This window comes from Ambystoma mexicanum, chromosome 4q, assembly GCF_040938575.1.
Source record: "Ambystoma mexicanum isolate Mex_15411 chromosome 4q, UKY_AmexF1_1, whole genome shotgun sequence".
NCBI classification, from domain to species: domain Eukaryota; kingdom Metazoa; phylum Chordata; class Amphibia; order Caudata; family Ambystomatidae; genus Ambystoma; species Ambystoma mexicanum.
This window is the reverse complement of record NC_090928.1, coordinates 889241044-889263914: the sequence shown is the minus strand read 5'-3', so window position 1 is coordinate 889263914 and position 22871 is coordinate 889241044. Positions and strand designations below refer to the sequence as shown.

General features: G+C 48.2%; 1 protein-coding gene across 2 annotated transcripts in view; it reads left to right on the top strand.

Annotated features, from left to right (window-relative positions):
- PPM1B (protein phosphatase, Mg2+/Mn2+ dependent 1B) overlaps nucleotides 1–22871 on the top strand; it is a 416865-nt gene that overhangs the window by 357486 nt on the left and 36508 nt on the right. Inside the window, exon 6 of one of the 2 annotated variants that reach the window (XM_069608457.1) lies at nucleotides 19937–21103. The exons of the other annotated variant lie outside the window; for it this stretch is intronic. Within the exon in view, the coding sequence (XP_069464558.1) occupies nucleotides 19937–20215 (279 nt within the window). The 3' untranslated portion in view covers nucleotides 20216–21103. Of the gene's footprint in view, nucleotides 1–19936; nucleotides 21104–22871 lie in introns of those variants that run through there. 2 annotated transcript variants of the gene reach the window in all.

The window sequence follows — 22871 nt, the reverse complement described above, 5'->3', positions numbered from 1 at the left end:
AGCTCACATCTTCCCCCTGAAGATGAGCCTGACTGCTCTGCCACTCCATAAAGGTCCTCAGTTAGCACAGACTGATACTAGGAGTTGGAGATCTACAAACTACTGGGATAGCTTACTAAAGTCTTAATACCAGTAGGACTTTAGGAGAACTCCCCTGACACTGTTACAGTCTGCCTTTTCAGGGAATCAATGCTTCAGATGGTGCTGTTGCCATCCTTGCATACGGATGGCAATTTTTGCAGCGTTATGAGATTCACATGATTCACATGATTAACATGATTTGCCTAGTCCATCTAGTCACTAGTATCTGACCCAGAGGAATGCACCTTGTGTTATTTAAGTGTGATCTGCACTCCTTACTTGTAAATGTACTTTTGGATGGTGCCCTCTTCATTTTTTTCTGCTATGCGTTTTGGTTTCATGAGGAGGCACACAAAGAAAAACATTAGGTTGAGGGACTTTAATGTGTTGTAATCTGTTGTGTTTTGATAATTTCCACTTCAGTGTTTTAGGTTAATGCAAAATAAGTTTTGTCCAAACCTTTAATCGCAGGTTTCTCTGGACAGAGATTGTAACTGTTGTCTTCCACGGAACAACAAGGAACATTAATATGAATACTGTGGAAGATATAAACCTAAGACAATGCAGGAAAAAGCACTGGGAAGACTACAGAATGTATACTGATTTTAAAAACAAAAAGAATCCTGGTACCACTAGAGTAGCTTAGTCATTTCTAGTAACTGGAAGCTGGATTGATGTCTCGGACCACAGTGCTTTGATGCCCCAACAATTGACAAGTTCTACATTAGGTGAAGTTCACCACCCTAACAAAAGTTGACTCCCTCATTGTTAATGTTATGCCACGCACCGCTACCAGCCAGGGGCAGTTTCCAGGCACTCGTGGCCCTGCAAGAAAAGAGGGGGAGGTGTGTTAGTGAGGATAGGGTCAGAATTAGGAGAAACTGGCATCTGTGTGAATTGTCGTGCGTGCGCGTTGCTTGTGCAGTCCGGCTTGTTGTAATTGTAAGGGCAAGACTCAGTTCCTCGGTTGTGTACCAGTGTTTGTTAGGTGTGTGAATCATGTGGGGTTTGGGTGGAAGTATAATCGTGTGCACTGGTTTGTTGGATCCATAAGCGGAGTCCAGTGTGTGGTGGTGGTTACATACCTGAGAGAGTTGGGTTGTTGTGCTTCAGTGCGTTTGTGTGGAGTTAGATTTGGGGGTTTTATGGATTTTTGCAATGTTATGTTCCATCTGAGGTTAGGTCCAGTGTCTCTTAAGTTTGAGTGGAAAAGTTAATTATTGTCTTTGTGTATTTTGGCTAGCCCATAGTTGTGTACAGTGGTTGTTGATTGTGTTGCAGGAGCGGGGTGGATTGGTAAGTACATTGGTTAATCTTGACAGTACTGACGAAATATGTCCTCGGTGCTCATCCTGTTGCCGCTTAGTGTTATCCTCCAACACTTCCAGCTGAGGTCCACTGGCCGTTGCTGCCACCTCTCCAGGCTCAGGGGGCTTACTTCCCCCAACTGGTTCCTCTGAGTGCCATAGATCATTTGCACCCAATCATTGTCTAGTTGCTCAGCAAGCATTCTGTAGCATTGCAATTAGACTTGATTGGCAGCTAACGCATGCCTGGTCTTCACAAACATTCAGTAAGTGATGCATGACTGAAACTACCCTAACTATCTGGAGTGACGCATGGTTAGTCTGCATGCTTCATTTGAATGCGTTACATGGCTCTTTCCAGAACGTCTAGATGTTGCGTGTGGGTTGTCTTTCCGAGATCTAATGTGCGGCATGGCTACTCTTTGTCGATCTCTCTAGCTGTGGCGCATGACTGGGAGGGCAGAGGAGGGGGTGCATTTTGGTGGCCCCTGATTTCTCTGCTATTGTCCCTTCTCTGTGCTAGTCCCTTTGTGCATTTATTTCAGGCCTCTTTGCTTTTGTTATTTTCCCTTTCTGCTGTTCATTGGCAGTTGAATAACCATATGTTTAGTTTCCTGATGGTGAGGTGGTATTCTGTGGTTATAATTTCTGTGGGCATTGTTTTCCATAGGTTAGCAATTAAAGGCGAGAATGCAGTTCCTCCGAATTTCCTTTTTTTTCCATATAGTTTCGTCTCAATGTATAGGTCGTGGCTTGATCTTGAGTCTCTTTGTTTGCTCTGGAAACGATTGCTGCTACCACACAGATTTTCTCAAAGCGCTCAGGGACGTGGTGTAAGTAAGCAGCAAAAACAAAGAAAAGGATGGTCACCCGAGGGCTATCAGGCTTGTGGAGTCAAGGAAATATTTATAATCAGGCTAGTGTTAATGCTTTGAGGAACACGTCCATGAAAGAACTTGCCGTATTTCAGGAAAACCAAATTACTTCAAAAGACAGATACTTGCTTTTGTGTCCAGACACTTTGCATTACCTCATTACATTCATTAATGCAGATCTAGCTGAAGGGGTAGAGAGGAGATATGTACCGCTCAGGCCTTGGTACCACTCAATTTCCAAAAGGTACAGACACAGGCAGAATCGAGCACACAGGACGGGCAATTAGATTGAGTTGGTGGTATTTCAGTGTAGAGGAGTGAAAAGGGCAGAAACTGGATGGTTGGGTTATGGACTCCCCAGAAGATCCAAGGCGTACCCCAGTATTCCATGATTGACATTCAGACCAAGTATATTGCCACCATTTAGGGGAGGGGGGCAATTTGATCCGCATGTAACCGGCGGGTTATCGACTGTAGAACATTGAGGGTTTTCACTAAAGTCACACTACCTTCATGAAGGAGATCAAACAATTCAAGCACAGCATGCTGAATCCTGCTCTTTGCAACATGCAAATTATTGCATTGAGACATGAATACATGTGGGCACAACAGGACCCCATCATTGGAAGATTCACTGCAAACTGACTCCATAATAATCACTAAGGCCAGCAAGCTACCACTGATGTATGTATTATAAATGACAAATTATTATTAGAATTGGTAATTCCACTGCACATTTCTTGCATGGTCTCATTCCCGCAAGTAGCGCAAAGTGGAACATTTTATTAAAATGCTTGTAGAAGAATTTTGTGCACAAGCTTTTTTACACAAGGGGCAAGGAGCATCAGTTGGCTTGACAAGTTTGGACACAGCTGAGGCGATGGATAGATGAGCAGCCACATGCTTGGTATTTGAAGGTATTCAAGGTTGCAAGTGGCATGCTTTGGTCCTTAGGCTGAGTCGTACCTTAGACGTGCCATTTTATAGGAAAGCCGGGTTGGAAGACAGCTACACAAAGTGCAGGAAGCATCCAAATCTAATATGGAAACTGGTCAATCATTTGAACCCTCCAACACAAAACCTCTTTGAGAGGTTGCAGAGGATGAAGAGCACCAGTTTACCAGCAGCCCCTTGAGGCCCAAACAACCCCATTGCAGCAATGCCTGCAAGGACAACAGAGAAGCTCAACCTGTTGGCCTTATAGTATTCACCAGGAGATTGCATGATCCACAAATCTGAGAGTGCATCATGTAGATTTCCTCCCACAACTTCCCTGTAAGTGGAAGTTGTCAGTGGGCAGGATGAAACGGCCACAGGCTGTTTGACACTGTGGTTATTTTATAGACTTAAGAAGCCATGCAAAATCCAACCAAGGCAATACAAGATAAAAAAGAGCATCTTCCTCTACTGTAAACTGAGCTCAAGACCTTATTGGTATAAAGGCGCCATTGAAGAGTTGCCAGGGTAGCAAAATAATGGAGCAGGATATTCAGTGTATTTCCTCAATCTCAAAAACATAGAACATTGTAAAGATCTAAAACCTTTTTGAAACAGTCATTTGCATGACAATAAAGGAAGACATGACTTTGCTGCTGCAAGGGGACCCGACATCCAGACATGACCATTTCCATATGTAAGCGCGCACAAAGTTTTGCAAATACCTGCGATTCAATGATGGGGTGCCTTTCATGATAAGTCCAAGCGTTTTGGAATAGTTTCTACAACAGGGTTGTTAAAGTAAGGTGTTAGTAGTTGTGACAGCACATGAGTATCCGTAGCTGGACGACTAAGCGCAGCATGGACATTTACAACTCTGCCGATTCTACTTTATCTGGGATTACCTTTCAGTGTAGAACTACTGCCTAATCCCAAAGCAGTCCAAGAGGTTTGTGGGAGCAGTGTCAAATTGCAGACGGGCCTTGGCTTTCACAGGTGCAGATCTTGGCCTTGGTGGAAGTAGTTTCCGTTTACCAGACGGGCTTGTCTGACAGGAATATTATGAAATATTGGGTACAATTTCATCCTGCATATACCTAGTACCAAATGCAACACTACACAGGAGCCCATGCAGGATTTGGCTTACTACTCTGTGATCACAGGTCGATCACAGGTCGAAGTTGGAGGTTTTTGTGATTGTGAACTTTGGGGTCGTTCACTACCTGAGATGGTCCCCAGTCCATTATTAGCCATAAGGTGCATATCTCTCAGGATGCGTGCGCCCCTACTAAAAATGGCTCTACCGGAAATGTGGACACACATGTGTGGTGTGACGTTTCAATCGAGGTAGGCGAAGTGGGTGCCAAGCCCATAATGGATTCATAGACTATTCTGCAGAGTTGTGATCCTAGCAAAAAGTCTGTGCTTGAAGGGAAGAGCAGAACGCATAAGAAGAGGATGCGAATGGTAAAGTTAATTTTGTCCATGGGAGTGAAGGAGTCAATGGGTGGGACCACAGGCGGGCTAGATCAGTTATCAAGGTGGCAGAGGACAAAGGATTTATGTATTCAATATGTTTTTATAATGCATCTAATACCATACCCGAGTAAGGTTTCTGAGCGCGGATCTGAGCTTCGAACCTCTGTTGCTCTGTGTGGTCTTGCTTATAAGACTAGCGTGTTGCCCCAGTGATGGTATGGAGAGAAGTCTAGTGCTGAGGAATCTCAGAAGGGGGGCAAGGGGGTTTGAATCCACAGATCTACATGTGGTTAAGCATGGCAACTTTGGAAGTGGAGATGATTAACTGCCAGAGTTCGAGGTAGCAGTAAGAGGACCATAAGGATGCAAGCAATGGGGTATGGAAAGAGGGTGTCGGGAGGTAGTGTGGACGTTAAAAGGTGAGAGGAGTTGGAAGCACAAAAGACGATTAGATGGGCGACGTTAGTCTTTGAGTTCTACGGGAGAGTGTTGTGCCATCCACTAATGTGTCATCCATTTTGTGATTTTTAGAGAGCAGCTCTGAGTGGAATGAGAAGATGATGATCTGAGTGTCAGTTATTAAGAGAAGCCACACAAGATGTTTGCCTAGTTAAGGAAGAAGTGTAGGGGGCCAAGAATTGATACTTCGGGGAATCCTAATTGGAATGGGAGGGTCAACAGACGTTGCCTCTTTCTACAAAATGGACAGAACTCCCAGACCGGTAGGAAGCCTTCCAGCCTTACCCCGAAATCCCACAAGAACCAGAGGAAAGATGATTGATGATCGCCAAAGGTGGAAGAGAGGTAATGAAGGATAAGGATGGAAGACAGTTTGGCATGGTGAGCCCTGGTGAGAAACTTCTCAAGATGGGTGACAGCGTTTTCCTTAAATCTGCGATTGCGAAAGACTGATTGGAGGGGTGATTGAGGCCATGCACTTCCAGATATGGGGTGTTTTGTTTGAGGATCTCACGCAGGATCATTTTGGAGCGAACGAAGCAAAGACAGGGTTGTAAGTAGAAAAGTTCTTTGGATCCGCTAGGGTTTTTTATTTGGACGAAGCACAGTGGCTGCTTTGTAGCAGTCGGGGAAAGATCTCAGAAGAGAGAGAAAGATTGGATTAATGTGAGATGAGGAGCAGTCGGGAGTGTAATCTCCATTCTCCAGCATGGGGTCTGGCATGGATTCACGTGCTCATATTCCCTGTCGTTGGGAGTCCTCGTACTATAGCTCTCGAGCTTTTGCTGCATTACTGTGCTATTTCAAAGGGAATTTCTCATTTTTCGGTTAAATTGAGCCTCAAGCTCCACCGTCTTTACATCCGATCAACGGGGACCCGTTTCGGAAGTTTCTACGCCCCTCAAGGGTGAAGATTTCGTCGAGCGACGATTTTGGAGGATTCCAGAAGTTTGAGGCCTACCCCGGACATGGCCCAGGAGAAAGGGAGCTTGACGCCCGGGAAGCTGTTCAGGGCCTGCCCTGGATGCCAGCTGCAGAACGTGTTCAAGGAAGAAGAGCATTCCTTATGCCTCTACTGTCTTCACAAGGACAAACGCACATGGAGGAGGACTGTGCATTTTGCGGGAACATGTCGGAGCGGACCATGAGGGACCGCTATCTTCGTCTCGCCAAGTGGCTGGAGGGAAAGAGCCCGTCGGGTGAGAAGAAAAAGAAGAAATCCGAGCGGTCTTCTAAGTCCTGTGAGGGCGCCCCGGCGGCCCAACAGAAGGCTAAGCACGCGAGTCCGCGGGTACCGGGAGCGCTGAACGGTCGGGCTTCTCGGCTGCCAGGCAGGGCGCATCCTCCCCAGCGCCATCAACCACGAGCCAACGGTCTGGCTCGGGTAAGAGGAAATCCGAAAACCCGGACAGATGTCGGCTGATGGGGAGCGAGGCGGGGAGTCCTTCCCCAAGGTGAAGGCCACAAGCACGCAGTCAATGACTAAGGCCTTGATTCACCCAGCCAAGGCCTCTGTCGAGGAGGTCGCGGCAACCCTGGCGCAGCCTGCGGAGGTTACACCTGTGGTAGCGGCCTCGGGGTCCAGAGTCTCCCTGCCACCTCGGAGGGAGGCATCTTTCAAGCCCATCGAAAGAACCCTCACGAAGCCCCCGGTGGAGAAAGAGGGGGGGGGCAGTGGCCGTCGTGGATTCAGACACAACCTCCGAGGAGAAACTTGTCGAAGTCCCTGAGAGCCACGACACGGGCATGGAGGAGGACCAGCCCGTCGAGAGGCATCCCCAGGAGGGGAACGACGGAAGCGACGGCAGCGCCGACGGGACCCCAGACCAACTGTCGCGCTCGTGGCAGCCAGTGCCGCAGGACAACTCGGCGGCCATTTTGATGGCAATTCAATCCTTATGCTCTGAAATAAGGACTAGATTGCCTTTACCCCCGACGGAGGAGCCGGAGCCAGGCCCCAAGGAGGAGCCAGGGGCAGGCCCGTCGGGAAGTCCACCACCCAAGAGGAGAAGAACACATCCTCCTGCACCCTTCCAGCCCTCGAGGCCTGCTCAACCCTCCTCCACGGTCCGCGGGGATGACACGGGCACGGACGACGGGGTGGCGACGGCGGGGTGGACCTCCCATCGTCCCTGCCCCCACCGCCTTACCGAGCTTCCCCGCCTGATGAGATTGGATCCTCCCATGCGATGATCTCCAGGGCATCCAAGCTTTTCCAGCTCTGCCCCGAAGAAAAGGAGGGGTCCCTCTATCAACGTCGAGAGACCAAGAGGAAGACAGTCCTTGCGGTACCTCTACTGGATGACATCTGGTACGAGGGGCTCTCCCTCCTCAAGAACCCGTTCAAGACGCCGGCAAAAAGGGACCGATATGAAAAGTACCACCAGGTCCCCGACGCGGCCCCCTCTATGCCTTAGAGCACAGACGACCCCGGATTCAGTTGTCTCGGCGGCGGCCAGGAAGAAGGCGGGGGGGCATCGACTTCACCGCCGGACGGCGAGGGAAAGAAGCTCGACGCGATGGGACGACGAGTCATCACGTCGGCGGCGACGATGATTAAGGCGGCCAACGCCCTAGCTATCGTTGCCCGTTACGACAGGGAACTTTGGTATAAAATCGCTCCCTTGTTGGACTTCCTGCCGGACGACAAGAGGGCAGAAGCCCTGGAAATCTTGCAAGAAGGCGAGGTGGCGTCGGACCACACCATAACGGTGGCGACGGACATCGCTGACACCGGTTTCCGCCAGTTGGGCAACGGTATTTGCCTCAGACGGCGCGGATGGCTTAAGGCGACGGACTTCCGCCAGGACGTACAAGCCAAAGTGTTGGACATAACCTTCGACGGGAACAACCTGTTTGGGAAGACAGTCGATGAGTCCCTGCAAGTCATCAAAATGGACACAGAGACAGCCCGGGCCCTGGGAATTCTCCAGCAACGATGGATGTCCTTTTGGAACACCGGAGGCAAGCAAGGGGCCTCCAAAGGTTCCGGCAGCTGCTCCTCTACCTACCGTCAAGTGGCCCGTCCCTCGTCGCAGGAGGCCTATAGAGGACGGGGCAAGTCTGGAGGTTCCCGCCATCGTCACCAGGGAGGTCAAGGCGGCCTCGAAACGGGACTGAACCGACCGCGGCGTCGGGCCCCCACCGAAGCACCCCGGTGGGAGGCCGGCTGGCGAAGTTCGTCAGCGTGTGGGAGTCCATCTCCACTGACCGCTGGGTGCTGGAAACCCTGGCCCAGGGGGACGCCCTTGAGTTTCTAAAGAAGTGCCCTCACGTGCCACCCGTGCCCAGGAAGGAACCCCAGCTGCTGCTGGAGGTAAGGGCGATGCTCAAGAAAGGTGCCATCGAGCTCGTCCCAAAGAGACTTCGTGGCTCCGGGGTCTACTCAAGATACTTTCTCGTAAAGAAGACAGGAGGATGGCGTCCCATCCTGGACCTGCGGCGACTGAACAAGTACATCAAAGCTCAGAAGTTCCGGATGGTCACCCTCCAGCACGTGCTGGGACAGCTGGAGGAGGATGATTTCCTGTCATCGTTGGACTTGGAGGATGCCTACTTCCATATCCGGTGTCCTTTTAGAATGGGGAAGTTCCTCAGGTTCGTGGTCCAAGGACGGCACTACCAGTTCAAGGCCCTCCCGTTCAGATTAAAGTCGGCACCCAGGGTACTCACCAAGTGCCTAGCACCAGTGGCAGCGTGGCTACGCCTGCAAGGGATCCACGTCTATCCCTACCTGGACGACTGGCTCATCCGAGCAATGACAAGGGAGCTCGCCGTAGAACACACAGCGAAGACCGTCCAGCTACTCACGGACCTTGGGTTCTCCATCAACTTCCCCAAATCCCACCTGGTCCCTTCGCAGGTCGCCCGGTTTCTGGGAGCCAAGCTCGACACAGTGACACGGCTGGCCTCGCCGTCCGACGAAAGGACGAAAGCCATCCTGGGCAAGGTGCAACGCTTGCTACCCACGGACGTAGCCAGGGTAAGATCCATCAAATCCCTTCTCGGGATGATGTCCTCCTGCATCGATCTGGTACGCCTGTGCAGACTTCGGATGCGTCCACTGCAAAAGTTCATCGACGCACGCTGGATCCAGACGAGGGGCAGCTTTGGGGACAGGATACCGCTCAACGAGACCTTCCGACGAGCGATCCGGTGGTGGGGCACCCGCACTCATCTGACGGCGGGCGCAGACTTTCAGACCCCAGCTCACCAGGTAATGGTGACAACGGATGCCTCCCTGGAAGGGTGGGGAGCGCATACCGGAGATCTCCACGCGAGAGGCCTTTGGCTCCCAGAGGAAAAACAGCTTAATATCAACATTCTGGATCTCCCCGCAGTGTTTTGGGCCCTCAGGTCTTTTCTTCCGTCCCTCAAGGGCAAGGTGGTGAGGATCTTCACCGACAACACCACCACGATGTTCTACATCAGGAAGCAGGGTGGAACCAGATCCACAGCCCTGTCCAAGGAAGCCCAGGATCTGTGGCACTGGGCCGTCGACCAGGGGTTGTTTCTGGTACCCTTTGATCTGGCAGAGATAAAGAACACCATCGCCGACTCACTCAGCAGGGAGCTGCACTCGTGCCACAAGTGGGAGCTACGCCAGGATCAAGGGGGATCAACTCTTCAGGCTGTGGGGCAGACCCCAGGTCGATCTCTTCGCGACAACGACAAACTCCAAGTCCCAGAGGTTTGCCAGCAGGTTCCCCCAACCGAGGAGCATGGGCGATGCTTTCTCGTTCCCCTGGGACAACCTGTTCCTCTATGCTTTCCCGCCGTTGCCACTGCTACTCCAGCTCGTCAACCAGCTGAAGAGGTCCCGGTGCAGGATGATCCTCGTAACACTGGCGTGGCCGAGACCGATCTGGTTCCCGGACCTTCTGGACTTATCGGCATCCCCACCAGTCGGACTGCCCGTGGACGCGGCTCTTCTCTCTAAAGAAGGAGGCGCCATTCTTCATCACGACCCAAAGTCTCTGAACTTGCAGGCCTGGCTCCTGCAGCACTAGAGTTTGGGGGATACAATATACCGGCCGACTGCAGAGAGGTTCTTGCAAAGGCCAGGGCGTCCTCAACTCTCAGTATTACGGACACAAATGGAAGAGGTTCTCTGTCTGGTGCCGGGCACAGAAGATTAACCCTCTACGGATTACGGCCCCTCAAGTACTGCCGTACCTATTGTCGTTGGCCAACGCAGGACTAGCTCACGCCTCCATCAAGATGCATCTGGCTGCCATCTCCAGATACACCAGGACAACAGGATGGGTGTCCTTGTGGTCTTATCGCCTGGTGAAAGAATTTATGAAGGGACTATTCCGCTCGTTCCCGCCGGGGAAAGCACCAGCCGCAGCGTGGGAGCTCAACGTGGTGCTGACTAGGCTCATGGGGGCTCCTTTCGAGCCTATGCATACGGCACCATTGAAGTTCCTATCGTGGAAAACAGCTTTTCTTGTGGCCATCACCGCCGCACGGCGCGTGGGAGAGATTCAGGCCCTATCTTGCAAGCCTCCATACTTGACTTTTGACGGCACGAGGGTGGTGCTCAGGACGCATTCCTCCTTCATGCCCAAGGTGCCGTTGGACTTCCACCTCAACGAGCCCTTGGTGTTACCAGTTTTCTTCCCGTCGCCTTAGTCGCCGGCCGAGAGGACTTTGCACTCGCTGGATGTAGCTAGAGCGCTGAAGTTCTACGTGGACCGCACAAAGAGTTTTCGGAAGATGTTGCAGCTTTTTGTGAACTTTGGGCCTGTGAATCAAGGGAAGGCTCTCTCGAAGGCTTCCAGTTCCAGATGTCTCTCTGGCTGTATCATGCACTGTCACCGGCAAACCGACTGCTGCCTGGCCGTCCAAGAGCCCATTCGACCAGAGCAATCGCTGATACCGCGGCGTTCTTGTCTGGTGTGCCCCTGCTGGACATCTGCAGGACTGCTACGTGGAGGTCCATGCACACCTTCACAAAATACTACTGCGTCGATCGGGATTCCAGGGAGGAGTCCAGGGTCGGCCATGCAGTGCTGCGCAACCTGTTCGCCTGAAGGGCCTGGTGAGGAGGTAAGAGTTGCTTAATGTTGAGTTTATGTATTGCTTAATGTTGAGCCTTTTGCCACCTCCCATGGTTGTGCATGTGTGTACTGCTATGTAATCTTATATTCATGAGCATGTGAATCCATGCCAGACCTGATGCTGGAGAAGGAACCAGTTACTTACCTGTAACTGTTGTTCTCCAGCATGGGTCTGGCATGGATTCACATGCGAACCCTCCTGCCTACCCCTCTGTGGCTCTTCACTTGGTCATACTGCCACTTTATGTGCTACCAAATCTGAGGATGGCTGCCGGAGGCGGGGGTTAGGGAGAGGGCAGTCATTGGCTGTGTGGGCAGTATGACCCAGAGATCAGTGATTGGTTACTACTAGGAAAGACAGATCAGAAACGAAACTGATACCAATCTTTTTCTGCACCGAGGATTCCCAGCCTGACGACGGGGAATATGAGCATGTGAATCCATGCCAGACCCATGCTGGAGAACAGATACAGGTAAGTAACTTGTTCCTTACAATTTGGAGGACAGGAGGGGTTGTCCCGAAAGATGGGAAAGAGTTCAGCTTGGTGGAGGGGGTTAGATGAACCATGAAGGTGGGGATGTTAGAATGGGGACGTTTCCCTGAAACTTTGATAAGAAGCTGGCAAAGTCGTTAGCTGAGATGGACTGAGGAGAATGTGAGAAGGGGTGAGTATTGCCTGGACGGTTGTGGCAAGTTTGCGGGCAGGAGGAGGAAATTAGGTGAGGTTGGTGGATTTGGCAGCCAAGATCATAAATTAATCTGTGGATGGCTTTCTGATATGAAGTGAGATGAGCAGGTTTTCAGGATTTCTGCAGGCATCGAAGGTGAAGTCTTATTAGAACACCCTTGTGAGTGTTCTGTGATGGTGATTGGTCAATCTGCGGGCTATACGCACTGGAATAGCCTGCAGATTGATTACAGCCCGTAGTTCGGGCTGCATGTGTATTCCGGAAAGGAAAAGGTTAACTTTCCATTCCGAAAGGCACTTTGGAAAACCGTGTGCACGTAGGCATGCCCAGTGAAATGAATTGGGAAAGGAAACGCTTTCATAGCGTTAAATAAAAATGGGTCTGACACAAACTGCACTGCAGCGTTATGTGGAACGTGTGGAAAAGTTTGTTTGTAGGAGTGAAATTAAATTAAATGCTGCGCGCACTTCTGGCCGTTCAATGGAGCAGGGAAGTGCCAATGGCGATGAAGGGCACAGAAAGGTAAGTACATTGCCTGTTAATGTGATGTATGTGCAGATGTAGCATGCAGCGCATGTTTGTGTTGAATAATTTGTAACATTTGTGTAGTGGGGGGGCACACCTAAAGTAAACTTATAGCTGGGAGCAGGCATACCCACACCTGATTCCACTTTACTATAATACTCCTCCACCCTAGCACCTTCCACCCTATAAAAAAATAAACATGTTTAATTAAAGTATAAAACATGTCTGCAACAATTTACCATTTTGCAATTTTTTGTACTTCAATTAAACATGTCTCATTTATTCAACTTTAATTAAACATTGATGGTGTTCTAATAGCTTTATAGACCTGCAGTGAGGACCGTGCGTTATGGTCCCTCATACCTTGTTAAAGGCTCTCGCTTTGCGCTGACTATTAACTGTCTTCGGGGCCTGTAGCGCCCAGTAAGGCCCTCGCTGCAGGTCTATAAAGCTATATTAAAGGTTCACTGTTCAGCATAGTCACAGAATTTATAGAAAGGACTAGGATAACCTACCCCATCCTCAGACCTACATCCTGTTGGAATTTAAATACTGTTGTACACAGAATGATTTCACCCTTTGAGCTTAAACACAATTGCTCTTTAAAGCATTCTTCTTTAAAAGTAGAAGAGTTTTTAGAACACATCACGACTTTTTAATATGATTTTGCTACCATATTTTGTACCAACCAAACCGTAAGGAATGTTTCTCATGCTGTACCAATATCACACCCTTCTTGACGAGGAACTACTGCTTAATTGTGCATGTTGCAAACAATGTCGTTAATGTCGTTAGTGTTGGTGAATGTGCATATTCACTGAATTGTATGAGCGAGTGTACAGAATGATCCCTTCCTCCTGCGTGCAATTTTTTATTGCCATCTATGGTACGTTTTCCCACATTACTGGTCGGTTGTTAAAAGCTACAAAACACTAGAGGTAAAAACCATATGTGGGAGGAAATAGCAACTTTGGCAGCACTGAGTAGGAACATGCAGTTAGTTTCCAGTCCCCATGTGTGCTCATTTCGGTTGTTGCTGGTGATGGAACTGAAGAATGAAGACTTCTCCAGCTTACCCGTGTGCCTAAAGCCTCTAACCTGGTGTAAGCTCTACACTGACTGGCAGGGTAGGAATTGGGCTGGAAAAAGATGGAGCTGTGCTCTGGCAAGAATTGTGTGCCAGAGCGCCCTCTCCGCCTCCCCCAATCGATCATTCTATCTTTCTCTCTTGCGCGCTCTCTTGCTCTGGGAGGGAGTACCCCCGGTAAATGTATATTTCCAGCACTGGGCTGGAACAGGTAGACTGGGTTACATCCCTTGTTTCCTTTCCTCCGAGCATCTAACTTCAGTTTGTGCTTATGGAAGAATACACCACATTCACTGAAGGTTGTTTGAAACAGTCAGTTCGCTAGCGTCACGCCCACGTTCTCCAAGACCTGGCTAATTTCTCATACAAAATCCTGCACCCAGAACAGTATTTCTCCAGCATTGGATCTTTCATGGATTCACATGCTTAGAATATTCCCCGTCGTCAGGCTGGGAATCCTCGGTAAATTATATAGACATTTTCCATAGGAAAAATTTCGACACTTTTGTGTCCTATCTGTCGTTTTGGGCCGCGTACGCCTGTGCCACTAGGACGTAGAGGTAGAAGTAGCCCCGCCCCCGCGGCTCCCTCAGATTTCAACCGTCTTCCAAAGTAGTGGGATTACCTCGAGTAGCTACTATTTTTGCTAGGTTGTGCGCACTTCTTCTTCTTCTTCGACTTCCCTCGAAAATGTCTGGAAAGGCGTTGTTTCGTCCGTGTGCTGCTTGTGGTCTTAAAGTGTATGAAGGTGATGGGCATATGGACTGTATTTACTGTCTTCACCTTCATCATTAGGCTGACACGTGTGAGATTTGACAAGGCTTCTCCCAGAAACAGACGCCTGGTGACTTGGCTCAATGACGGGGCGGGTGCATACCCTGCATCGGAGGTAGGCTCTACTGCCTCGAGATCTAAATCTCCGGTGCCCCCTCGTCGCTCTGCGTCGGCAGAGCCTCTGACGAAGAACCACGTTCATTGGAAAAACACCCCTCTGATAAACATCCTGCGAGGGACTCTTCATCAAAGAAAGCATCATCATCTTCCTCTTCATCAAGAAAGGAGAAAAAATTGAAATCCTCCTCGGGAGACCGCCATGGCTCTACCTCGAGTCGAGTGTTGTCGACCCACAAGTCTAGTTCGAAACTGGCGAGTGTGCCACAAGGCTCCGCGACAAAAACTGTCGATGTCGGTGAGATCGTCAACGTCTTTGTTGCCATCTGCGCTTGCTCTTCCCGCGATCACTTCGGCGGGTCAAACAGCGGTTATGGAGAAAATGTCGATGACGGTGGCACCTTCGGTGGGTTGGCTACAGGAAGTTTTCGACCCGATCTTGCCTGAGGCCTTGTTGCAACCAGAAACGGCCCTCTCCATCTCGTCAGCGGAGGATGGCCGTGGTCCGATCGTACAGCCGACTGATCTGGGGTTACGGGCAATCAGTTCGGCAGAGCTCCCGAGTGGAAGTTCCATCCCAGCCGCCTCTTCCTTGCTGAATCCCCAGTCTCTATTGTCCCTGGAGGTGTTGAACATGTTACAGAAGCTGTTACAGTGTTTGGACATGCAGTTGCCTCACACTAGTGTGCCGACGGTACCGCAGGCTACGCTGGTCGTCGCCGAACTAGGCCCGGCTCCTCGCTAGTCGACCAAAATATCTACAACTTGCCTGGTAGAGGAGGATCGTTCTGGCCCACACTAAGAGGAGGGAGAACTGTCAGAGTCAGAACGTGAAGGGTCTCTTTCAGACGTCTCATTATCCCCCTCAAGGGACCCAACATGGGAGTCGGATGCGGAGATGGAAACTCCAAAGAACCCGGCACAACCATCACCGCCGGATGACATCGGGGCCTTCCATGCGATGATGGGAAAAGCGTGTGCGGAATTTGGCCTAGCACCGGAAGTAGTAAAGAAAGATTGCTATCTCTCTGATCATATGGGCAAGAGAAGAATATTGAGGTTTGCTATCCCCATTTTGGACCATGTCTGGCAAGAGGGGTTGAGGACCATGCGTCATCCTTTCTCAGAACCGGCGATAAAAGGACGGTTAGAAAAGAAATTCAAGGCTCCGGAGTCAACCTCCAAATGCTTGACAACGATGCCAGGAGACCAGATGCGTTTGGAAAGAAGGGATTGTCAGTCGGTGCGACTACAGTCAAAGGAGCCAACTCCCTGGCCATTATGACGCTGTATGATAGAGAGATGTGGCATCGTTTGGCTCCTATCTTGGACCATCTGCCAGAGGAACACCGGAAGTCCGCTATGGTGCTAGTACGTGAAGGGGAAGAGGCTTCCAATCACTCCATAAATATCGCTGTCGACCTGGCAGAGGCAGGTTTTAAACAAATCAATAACGGCGTAGTGTTAAGAAGGCAAGCCTGGCTTAAGTGCACGACTTATAGTCCGGAGGTACAATACAAGGTGCTGGACATGCCATGCGAAGGGGAACAACTGTTTGGCGAGAAAGTGGATGAAGCCTTGAAGGGCATGAAAGAAGACTCTGACACTGCTCGGTCACTCGGAGCCCTCCAGAGTGGCAGACATTTTCGAGACCAAGGTTTCAGTAGACCCTCCTACTCTTCCCAAGGCTACAGACGAGCAGCCCAAGCTACTCGTAGAGGCAGAAATTATCAGTCCTCAAGAAGGAGAGGCTCCTACTCCTCGTCGGCGAAGGATCGACAGGCAAAAACCCCAGCAATGACAAGTTTCAAGATGTCCTGGGGGGGGCAGTGTCTCGTCGCGCTGACGAGTGGGAACGCATAACAACGGACCAATGGGTTTTGGACACGATACATCTGGGTCACTCCCTACAGTTCAAGGACAAGCCACCACACATTCCGCCAGTGTTCTCGCCACAATACCATCTTCAGATACTGGTGCAGGAAGTGACGCTTATGCTGCAGAAAGGGGCTATAGAACTGGTCCCGGTGGCAGAAAGAGGAAAGGGAGTGTACTCCCGTTACTTCGTGGTCAAACCCAATGGAAAATGGCATCCCATTCTAGATCTATGGGCTCTCAACAAGCTGCTGAAGAATCTAAAGTTCAAAATGCTTACACTGCAAGAGGTTATCCGATCAATACAACCGGGAGATTTTTTGTCGTCGCTAGACGTTCAAGACGCATACTTTCATATCCTGATGCGTTGACGACACAAGATTTCTGCGGTTCGTCGTCGGACGAACCCACTGTCAGTTCAAGGTCCTCCCATTAGGACTAAAATCGTCTCCCAGGATGTTCACAAAATGTTTGGTTCCAGTGGCAGCCTGGTTACGGAAGGAAGGTAATCATGTGTACCCATATCTGGACGATTGGTTAGTAAGGGGATTATCTCTGGAAAGGGCACGGGACAGTCTGAATGCCACCATGTCCCTCCTACAGCGTTTGGGCTTCGCAATAAACTTCGAAAAGTCCTCCTTAACGCCATCAAGGACCTTGGTTTTTCTGGGGGCGGAGTTCCAGACGCAGTCAGGATTGGTAAAACCATCCATCGAAAGAGTTCTGAAACTGCGGCACAAAGCATCGGAATGAAAAGTCAACACCAGAGAGTATGAAGGTACATGTCCCTGCTGGGGACCATGGCGTCCTGTGTACCCTTGATCAACAATTGTCTCTTCATGAGGCCCATTCAGGAATTCTTGACGGATCGATGGGCACAGAGTCAAGGTCGTTGGTCGGACAAATTGACCATCAACAGCAAGCTTGTGCAGGCACTTCAGTGGTGGAGAATCTCTGAAAATCTAACAAGAGGAATGCCCTTACTGGAACCTATGTTCCAGATGGCAGTGGTGACAGATGCTTCTCTGACTGGATGGGGAGCTCATCTGGATTCCCTTCAAGTTCAAGGTCGGTGGTCATCGAAGGAGTCCAGCCTTCACATCAACGTGCTGGAGTTGAGGGCAGTGCGTTGGGCCCTAAAGTCCTTTCTACCACGCATAGAGGGATCCATTGTACGGATAATGACAGACAACACGACAACGATGTTTTACCTGAGAAAACAAGGGGGTACTCGCTCCAGGACTCTGTCGACCGAAGCCCAGGCGATCTGGCATTGGGCCCTCCGCCAAAGGATAGATCTATTGGCGTTCCACTTACCAGGAGTCAAAAATGTGCAAGCAGACTCTCTCAGCAGAGAGATGAATCGACTACACGAATGGGAATTGAACGACCAACAACTACACCGTGTCTTCGAAAAGTGGGGTCGTCCGGCCCTAGATCTCTTCGCGACGAGAGAGAACAGGAAGTGCTCACAATATGCGAGCAGGTGGCCACAGCAAGACTCGCTGGGGGAAGCGTTCTCCTTCCCGTGGACGGACAAGTTTTTGTATATGTCCCCCCTCCCCGTTTCCTCTCATACGTCGGACGCTGCAATGGATCCACAGATATCCATGTCGGGTGATCCTGGTGGCCCCGTACTGGGCGAGACAAGTGTGGTTCTCCTATCTCCTCCATCTTTCAGCAGCGGAACCCATGCGGTTCCAGAGGATCCCGAACCTTCTGTCTCAGGACAAAGGGGTGGTTTGGCACCACGACCCGGACAGCCTCAGTCTGACAGCCTGGCTCCTGATTTCTCAGAGTTTGGTACGTTAGCAATTCCACCGGCCTGTTGTCGCATTTTGCAAGCTGCCACGCTTCGTATACATACAAATGGAAGAGATTCTGTATATGGTGCGGGGATCAGCCAGGTTTACATCCACTTAACATCACACCAGAGCAGCTTCTACCATACTTGCTACTCCTTGCCCAAAAAGGTTTGTCTTTCATCGATAAAAGTGCATCTGGTTGCCATTTCGAGATTTACTCGGAAGAAACATTCAACTCCATTGTTTAGTGACCGGTTGATTAAACATTTCATGAAAGGATTGTTCCGAACTTTTCCTCCAACGAAGAAGTTTCCTCCGATCTGGAGTCTTACCCTGATTCTAGCAGCACTAATGAAGGCGCCTTTTGAGCCGATGTCATCGTTGTCATTGAAATTCTTATCGTGGAAACTGGCTTTTCTGGTGGCTATTACTTCGGCTCGACGTCTGTCAGAAATACAAGCGTTAGTGATCGATCCACCATATTTGAGGCTTTTCAAAAATGTCGTCTTGGCTACTAACCCTCATTTTATTCCTAAAGTCCCTACCATGCTCCATAAGCACTCTTCTATGGTGCTATCGACGTTTTTTCCAACACCTTCGTCTGCTGCGGAGCGGACTCTCCATACGTTGGACGTGAGAAGAGCTCTGAAATTTTACCTCCAGCACACTCAAAATCTCAGGGACACGAGACAACTATTTGTGGCTTATGGCCCATCGGCTAAAGGTAAAGCAATCTCAAAACAAGGACTGTCCCGATGGGTGTCATCTACCATTTCTTTTTGCCACTCAAAAGCTGGGAAACCACTGGAAAAACGTCCACGAGCCCATTCGACGAGATCCACTTCGTCGTCGGCGGCATTGTGGTCCGGGATTCCGCTGGGAGATATGTCAAGCGGCTTCCTGGTCGGTACCACATACGTTTACCCGGCATTATTGCCTTGAACAACATGCTGAGGATACACAGATGGGTTGTGCAGTCCTACGGCACCTGTTTCAATAAGGTAGGCCCCAATAAAGTGGGTATATCCTTCGGCTGATGAACGTTAATGTGTTGTTTTTTAGCTGTTCAGGTACTATGATTTGAAGTTTAGCCGTGGCTAATATGCATTTATGGTTATAGTGTTATTGGTTTGCATACTCGCCTCCAACTATGGGGGATACTGCTGTACAATCTATTCTAAGCATCTGAATCCATGAATGATCCAATGCTGGACAACGGAATAGTTTCTTACCTGTAACTCCATTTCTCTAGCATTGGTATCTTTCATGGATTCACTTGCGCCCGCCGGCCTCCCCTAGCATGCAAACCAGATGTCCCCCCTTACTACTTTGGGGGTCGAAATCTGAGGGAGCTGCGGGGGCTACTTATACTTCTACGTCCTAGTGGTGCAGGCTTATGCGGCCCAAAACGATGTAGATGGGACACAAGTGTCTAAATTTTTCTATGGAAAAGGTCTATATAATTTACTGAGGATTCCCAGCCTGACGACGGGGGATATTCTAAGCATGTGAATCCATGAAAGATACCAATGCTGGAGAAATGGAGTTACAGGTAAGGAACTATTCCCTTCCCACACCATCCAAATGCTTGGCTAGCAATTTGAAAGTAATTGTTTGCATCAATGATCTTTTAACTGTTTAAAAAAAAGTGTTAATAAAATGAGGGGGGGTTGCACTCGTGACTGCTGCCATAATGCATGTGGGGCAAAATTTATTTTGAATACAATTTACCGATACTAACATATGCTTTTGGAACTCATCTATGAGCTTTGAATACATGTTGTATTTTAATATTTATTTAAAATGTGTTAATCTGTCAAGCTCTCAAAATACATACTTACATTGGGGTCTTCAATCTCAAAAGGACCCAAGAGGAGCGAAGACAAATGGAGTGCGGGGGCCACTGTTGGAAGCTCTCAGGGAACTCAGAGTCAATCATAGGGGAAACTACCGCCAACTACTGGAAGATATGCTGACTAGTTACAGGCTAGCTAAAATGCAGGGACATGAAAGCTCTGGTGGACCGTCAGCAGATGCTACTTCAGACAATTCTACTGGCACTCCTTTGACAGGCAGCCAAGGCGAATCAAAGAATCATCTTGCTGAGAAAAAGAACCCCGCTGAAGATTCAGATGCTGGTTAAAGTATCAGAATGGTTTGTGCGCACATTGAGCCTATAGGTTAGTGCTACTAGTTTTAGTGATAGTTGTTTAAAATGTTTGTATTGATTGTGTTGAAGTACTATTTGGCGAAGGATAGGCATGTGTTCGTAAACACTTTACAGCTTAGTTTGATTTTGTGAAATTGTTTTTACTTCAATGATAACATTTTGCAGTTGTCGATGTTAAATTCTTGCTGTGTAGTACCGTGCATAAGTGGTTTGGTAGTCTTTAGTTCAGATTACATTAATGGCTTGTTAAGTTAAAATACTCTATGCTAAAAATGAGAACTGTGCATGTTGTGTATGAAATTTGCTGGAGTCTGAAAAATAAGTTAATTATTTTGTAATAAGTGTATAGTTTTGTAAACCATATATACCACTAAACGTTAAAAACGAGTAAGAGGTTTGGGTTCTGACATTTTCTCTAATTGTTTAATGTAGTTTAGTATTTTGTCAATTAAATGTACGTCATTGGTCTTATTTAGTTTTACTTGTAAAAGGAGTTTTTTAGGCAGGTTTTGTCAATTACCTAAACAGTGTTAATTGACGAGAAGCTTTATTGGCAGCATACCTGTGATTTATTGATGTTGGCAGACCTGTTTTTATGGTACTTTATAATAATTCTTTGTAAGTTGCATCAATTGTGTCCTATTTTCTTTGAGCTAGTGAAATGTCTGCAGCTGTCCAGCTGTAGCTAGGACTGCATACATACCTGAGCATTGTGGAGATCAAGACTTCACCTCCATTTAATAAAGTTACAATATGCAGAATTTGTAAAACGTCCTACTCCTTTAGGTGACCCTTGCAATGAATGACGTGGGACATTTTTAACGTTTTTTGAAATAAAGAATTTAACGTGGACAACTTTAATTCCTTGGTATGTTCATTGGTAATTTATTTTCATTGACGCATTATTGTACTGCTGTGTGTGTGCATGACAAATGGAGGCTAAGAATTTGACAAGATGGTTGTACTTATCTGTTTCATTTTAATGTGGTATTACACGGAATAAGTGAAGCTCATGCAACATTGAAATGAAACCTGTAGTTTTGTGCATTTTACGATAACACTTGAATTTTTCTGTGGTACAATCCTTCTTGTGCCTCTGGCCGGCCCAGCTTACCATCGGGGCAATGATATTGACTGACCAGGTAGAATGCTTAAAAACAGGAAAAGCATCGGAGAAACTATACTTTCGATTTTTTAAATCGAAGATGGAACTTTGCGGGAATGGCATGCACACATTTCCAGAGGATTTGACCGTCGTCTGTGAAGAGTGTCTCGGCGTTAACTAAACCAAGACCCCTTCAAGAGTAAATCAGCTAATAGACACAAGGGTGATGAATACTTAAATGTGTATGGTTAAACATACTGGTAGAGAAGGTGTTTGTGATCTGATCATGTAAACCGTGCAAGGAGGATCGTGTCACCTGTTACATGACGGAATGGAAATCGTCCAGCCTTGCTCCATAAAAGCTTAAATCACCTTAAGGTGATTATTTTGCACGATAACGGGTTGCATTCTGTAAGGAGATGCTGTTACTGGGACATCTTGATTTTGGAATTAAGTGAACTGTGAAAGAAGAATGACACTGTCAGTTTGAAGCAGTATATGTTGGCCTCATCCAGGAAAATATGCCAAATTAAGTAAACTATAATCCATGTCGTCCTGTAAAAAGGTGATGTGCTTGAAGACCTAATTTCTTTTTCTGTAAACCCAGAAATTTCAGAACATCTCGAAATTACAGGCTTCGATTTTTGAGCCTTCACTTGGAGCTGGTGAGGCTACAAACAATTAGAAACCTTGACCAGTCCAACTCTGAATTAACTTTTTGAAATTCAACAAATGTAGGTTATGGATAAAGATTTCAAGTTGCAAAGAACTTGGTATAGAATTCAACGCCCTCCCACCCCAACCATAGCCCATTCGCCACAAACGCACAATTTCTTAGCCTTCAAAACAGAATGAACACAAGCTAATTGCGAATGCATCTTTTGTGGTCACTAGCTCTATAATTCAGATCGTACAGTAGGCCCCAAAGCACAAATAATTGGATTTCCATATTGGGCATTTATACCCACCAAACAAAACGAGCTGAATGCAAGTAAACACGAGTCTCCAATTCAGTATGCATGAACAATGCGCTCAGAATTCCAGAAAGTGTGAATGCAATCATTTCGTAATCCAGGCACTGACAGTATGGTTGAAATATGCAGAACCGCCAGCCAGACCTCCCATGCTCCCCTCGACCGTCTTCCCCCTTGCACCACCTTCATGTATTGGATTTCCACACACGCATTTAATGTCTAATGGCCTCAGAATATGCATCTGCAAAGATTAAATGTTGAATATTCCTACACCCATCAACCACTGCATAAAAAGTATATGCTTTTGTGTATTAAAACAGAATCGGTTCACAGTGCAGGTAAACGCAATATACACACATAATATACATTGAATATAAGTAAGCACTGACAATAAGCTTGGAACATACAAAATCACCAACTCCTCCATCCAAGAGTATGCTTGGCATATCCGTATGTACATACAATCCACTCAGAATACAAATAAGCCCATGCCATATATTCTAAATATTAAGAGCGTACATTATTTTTTCCATATGGATACCCACAGCTA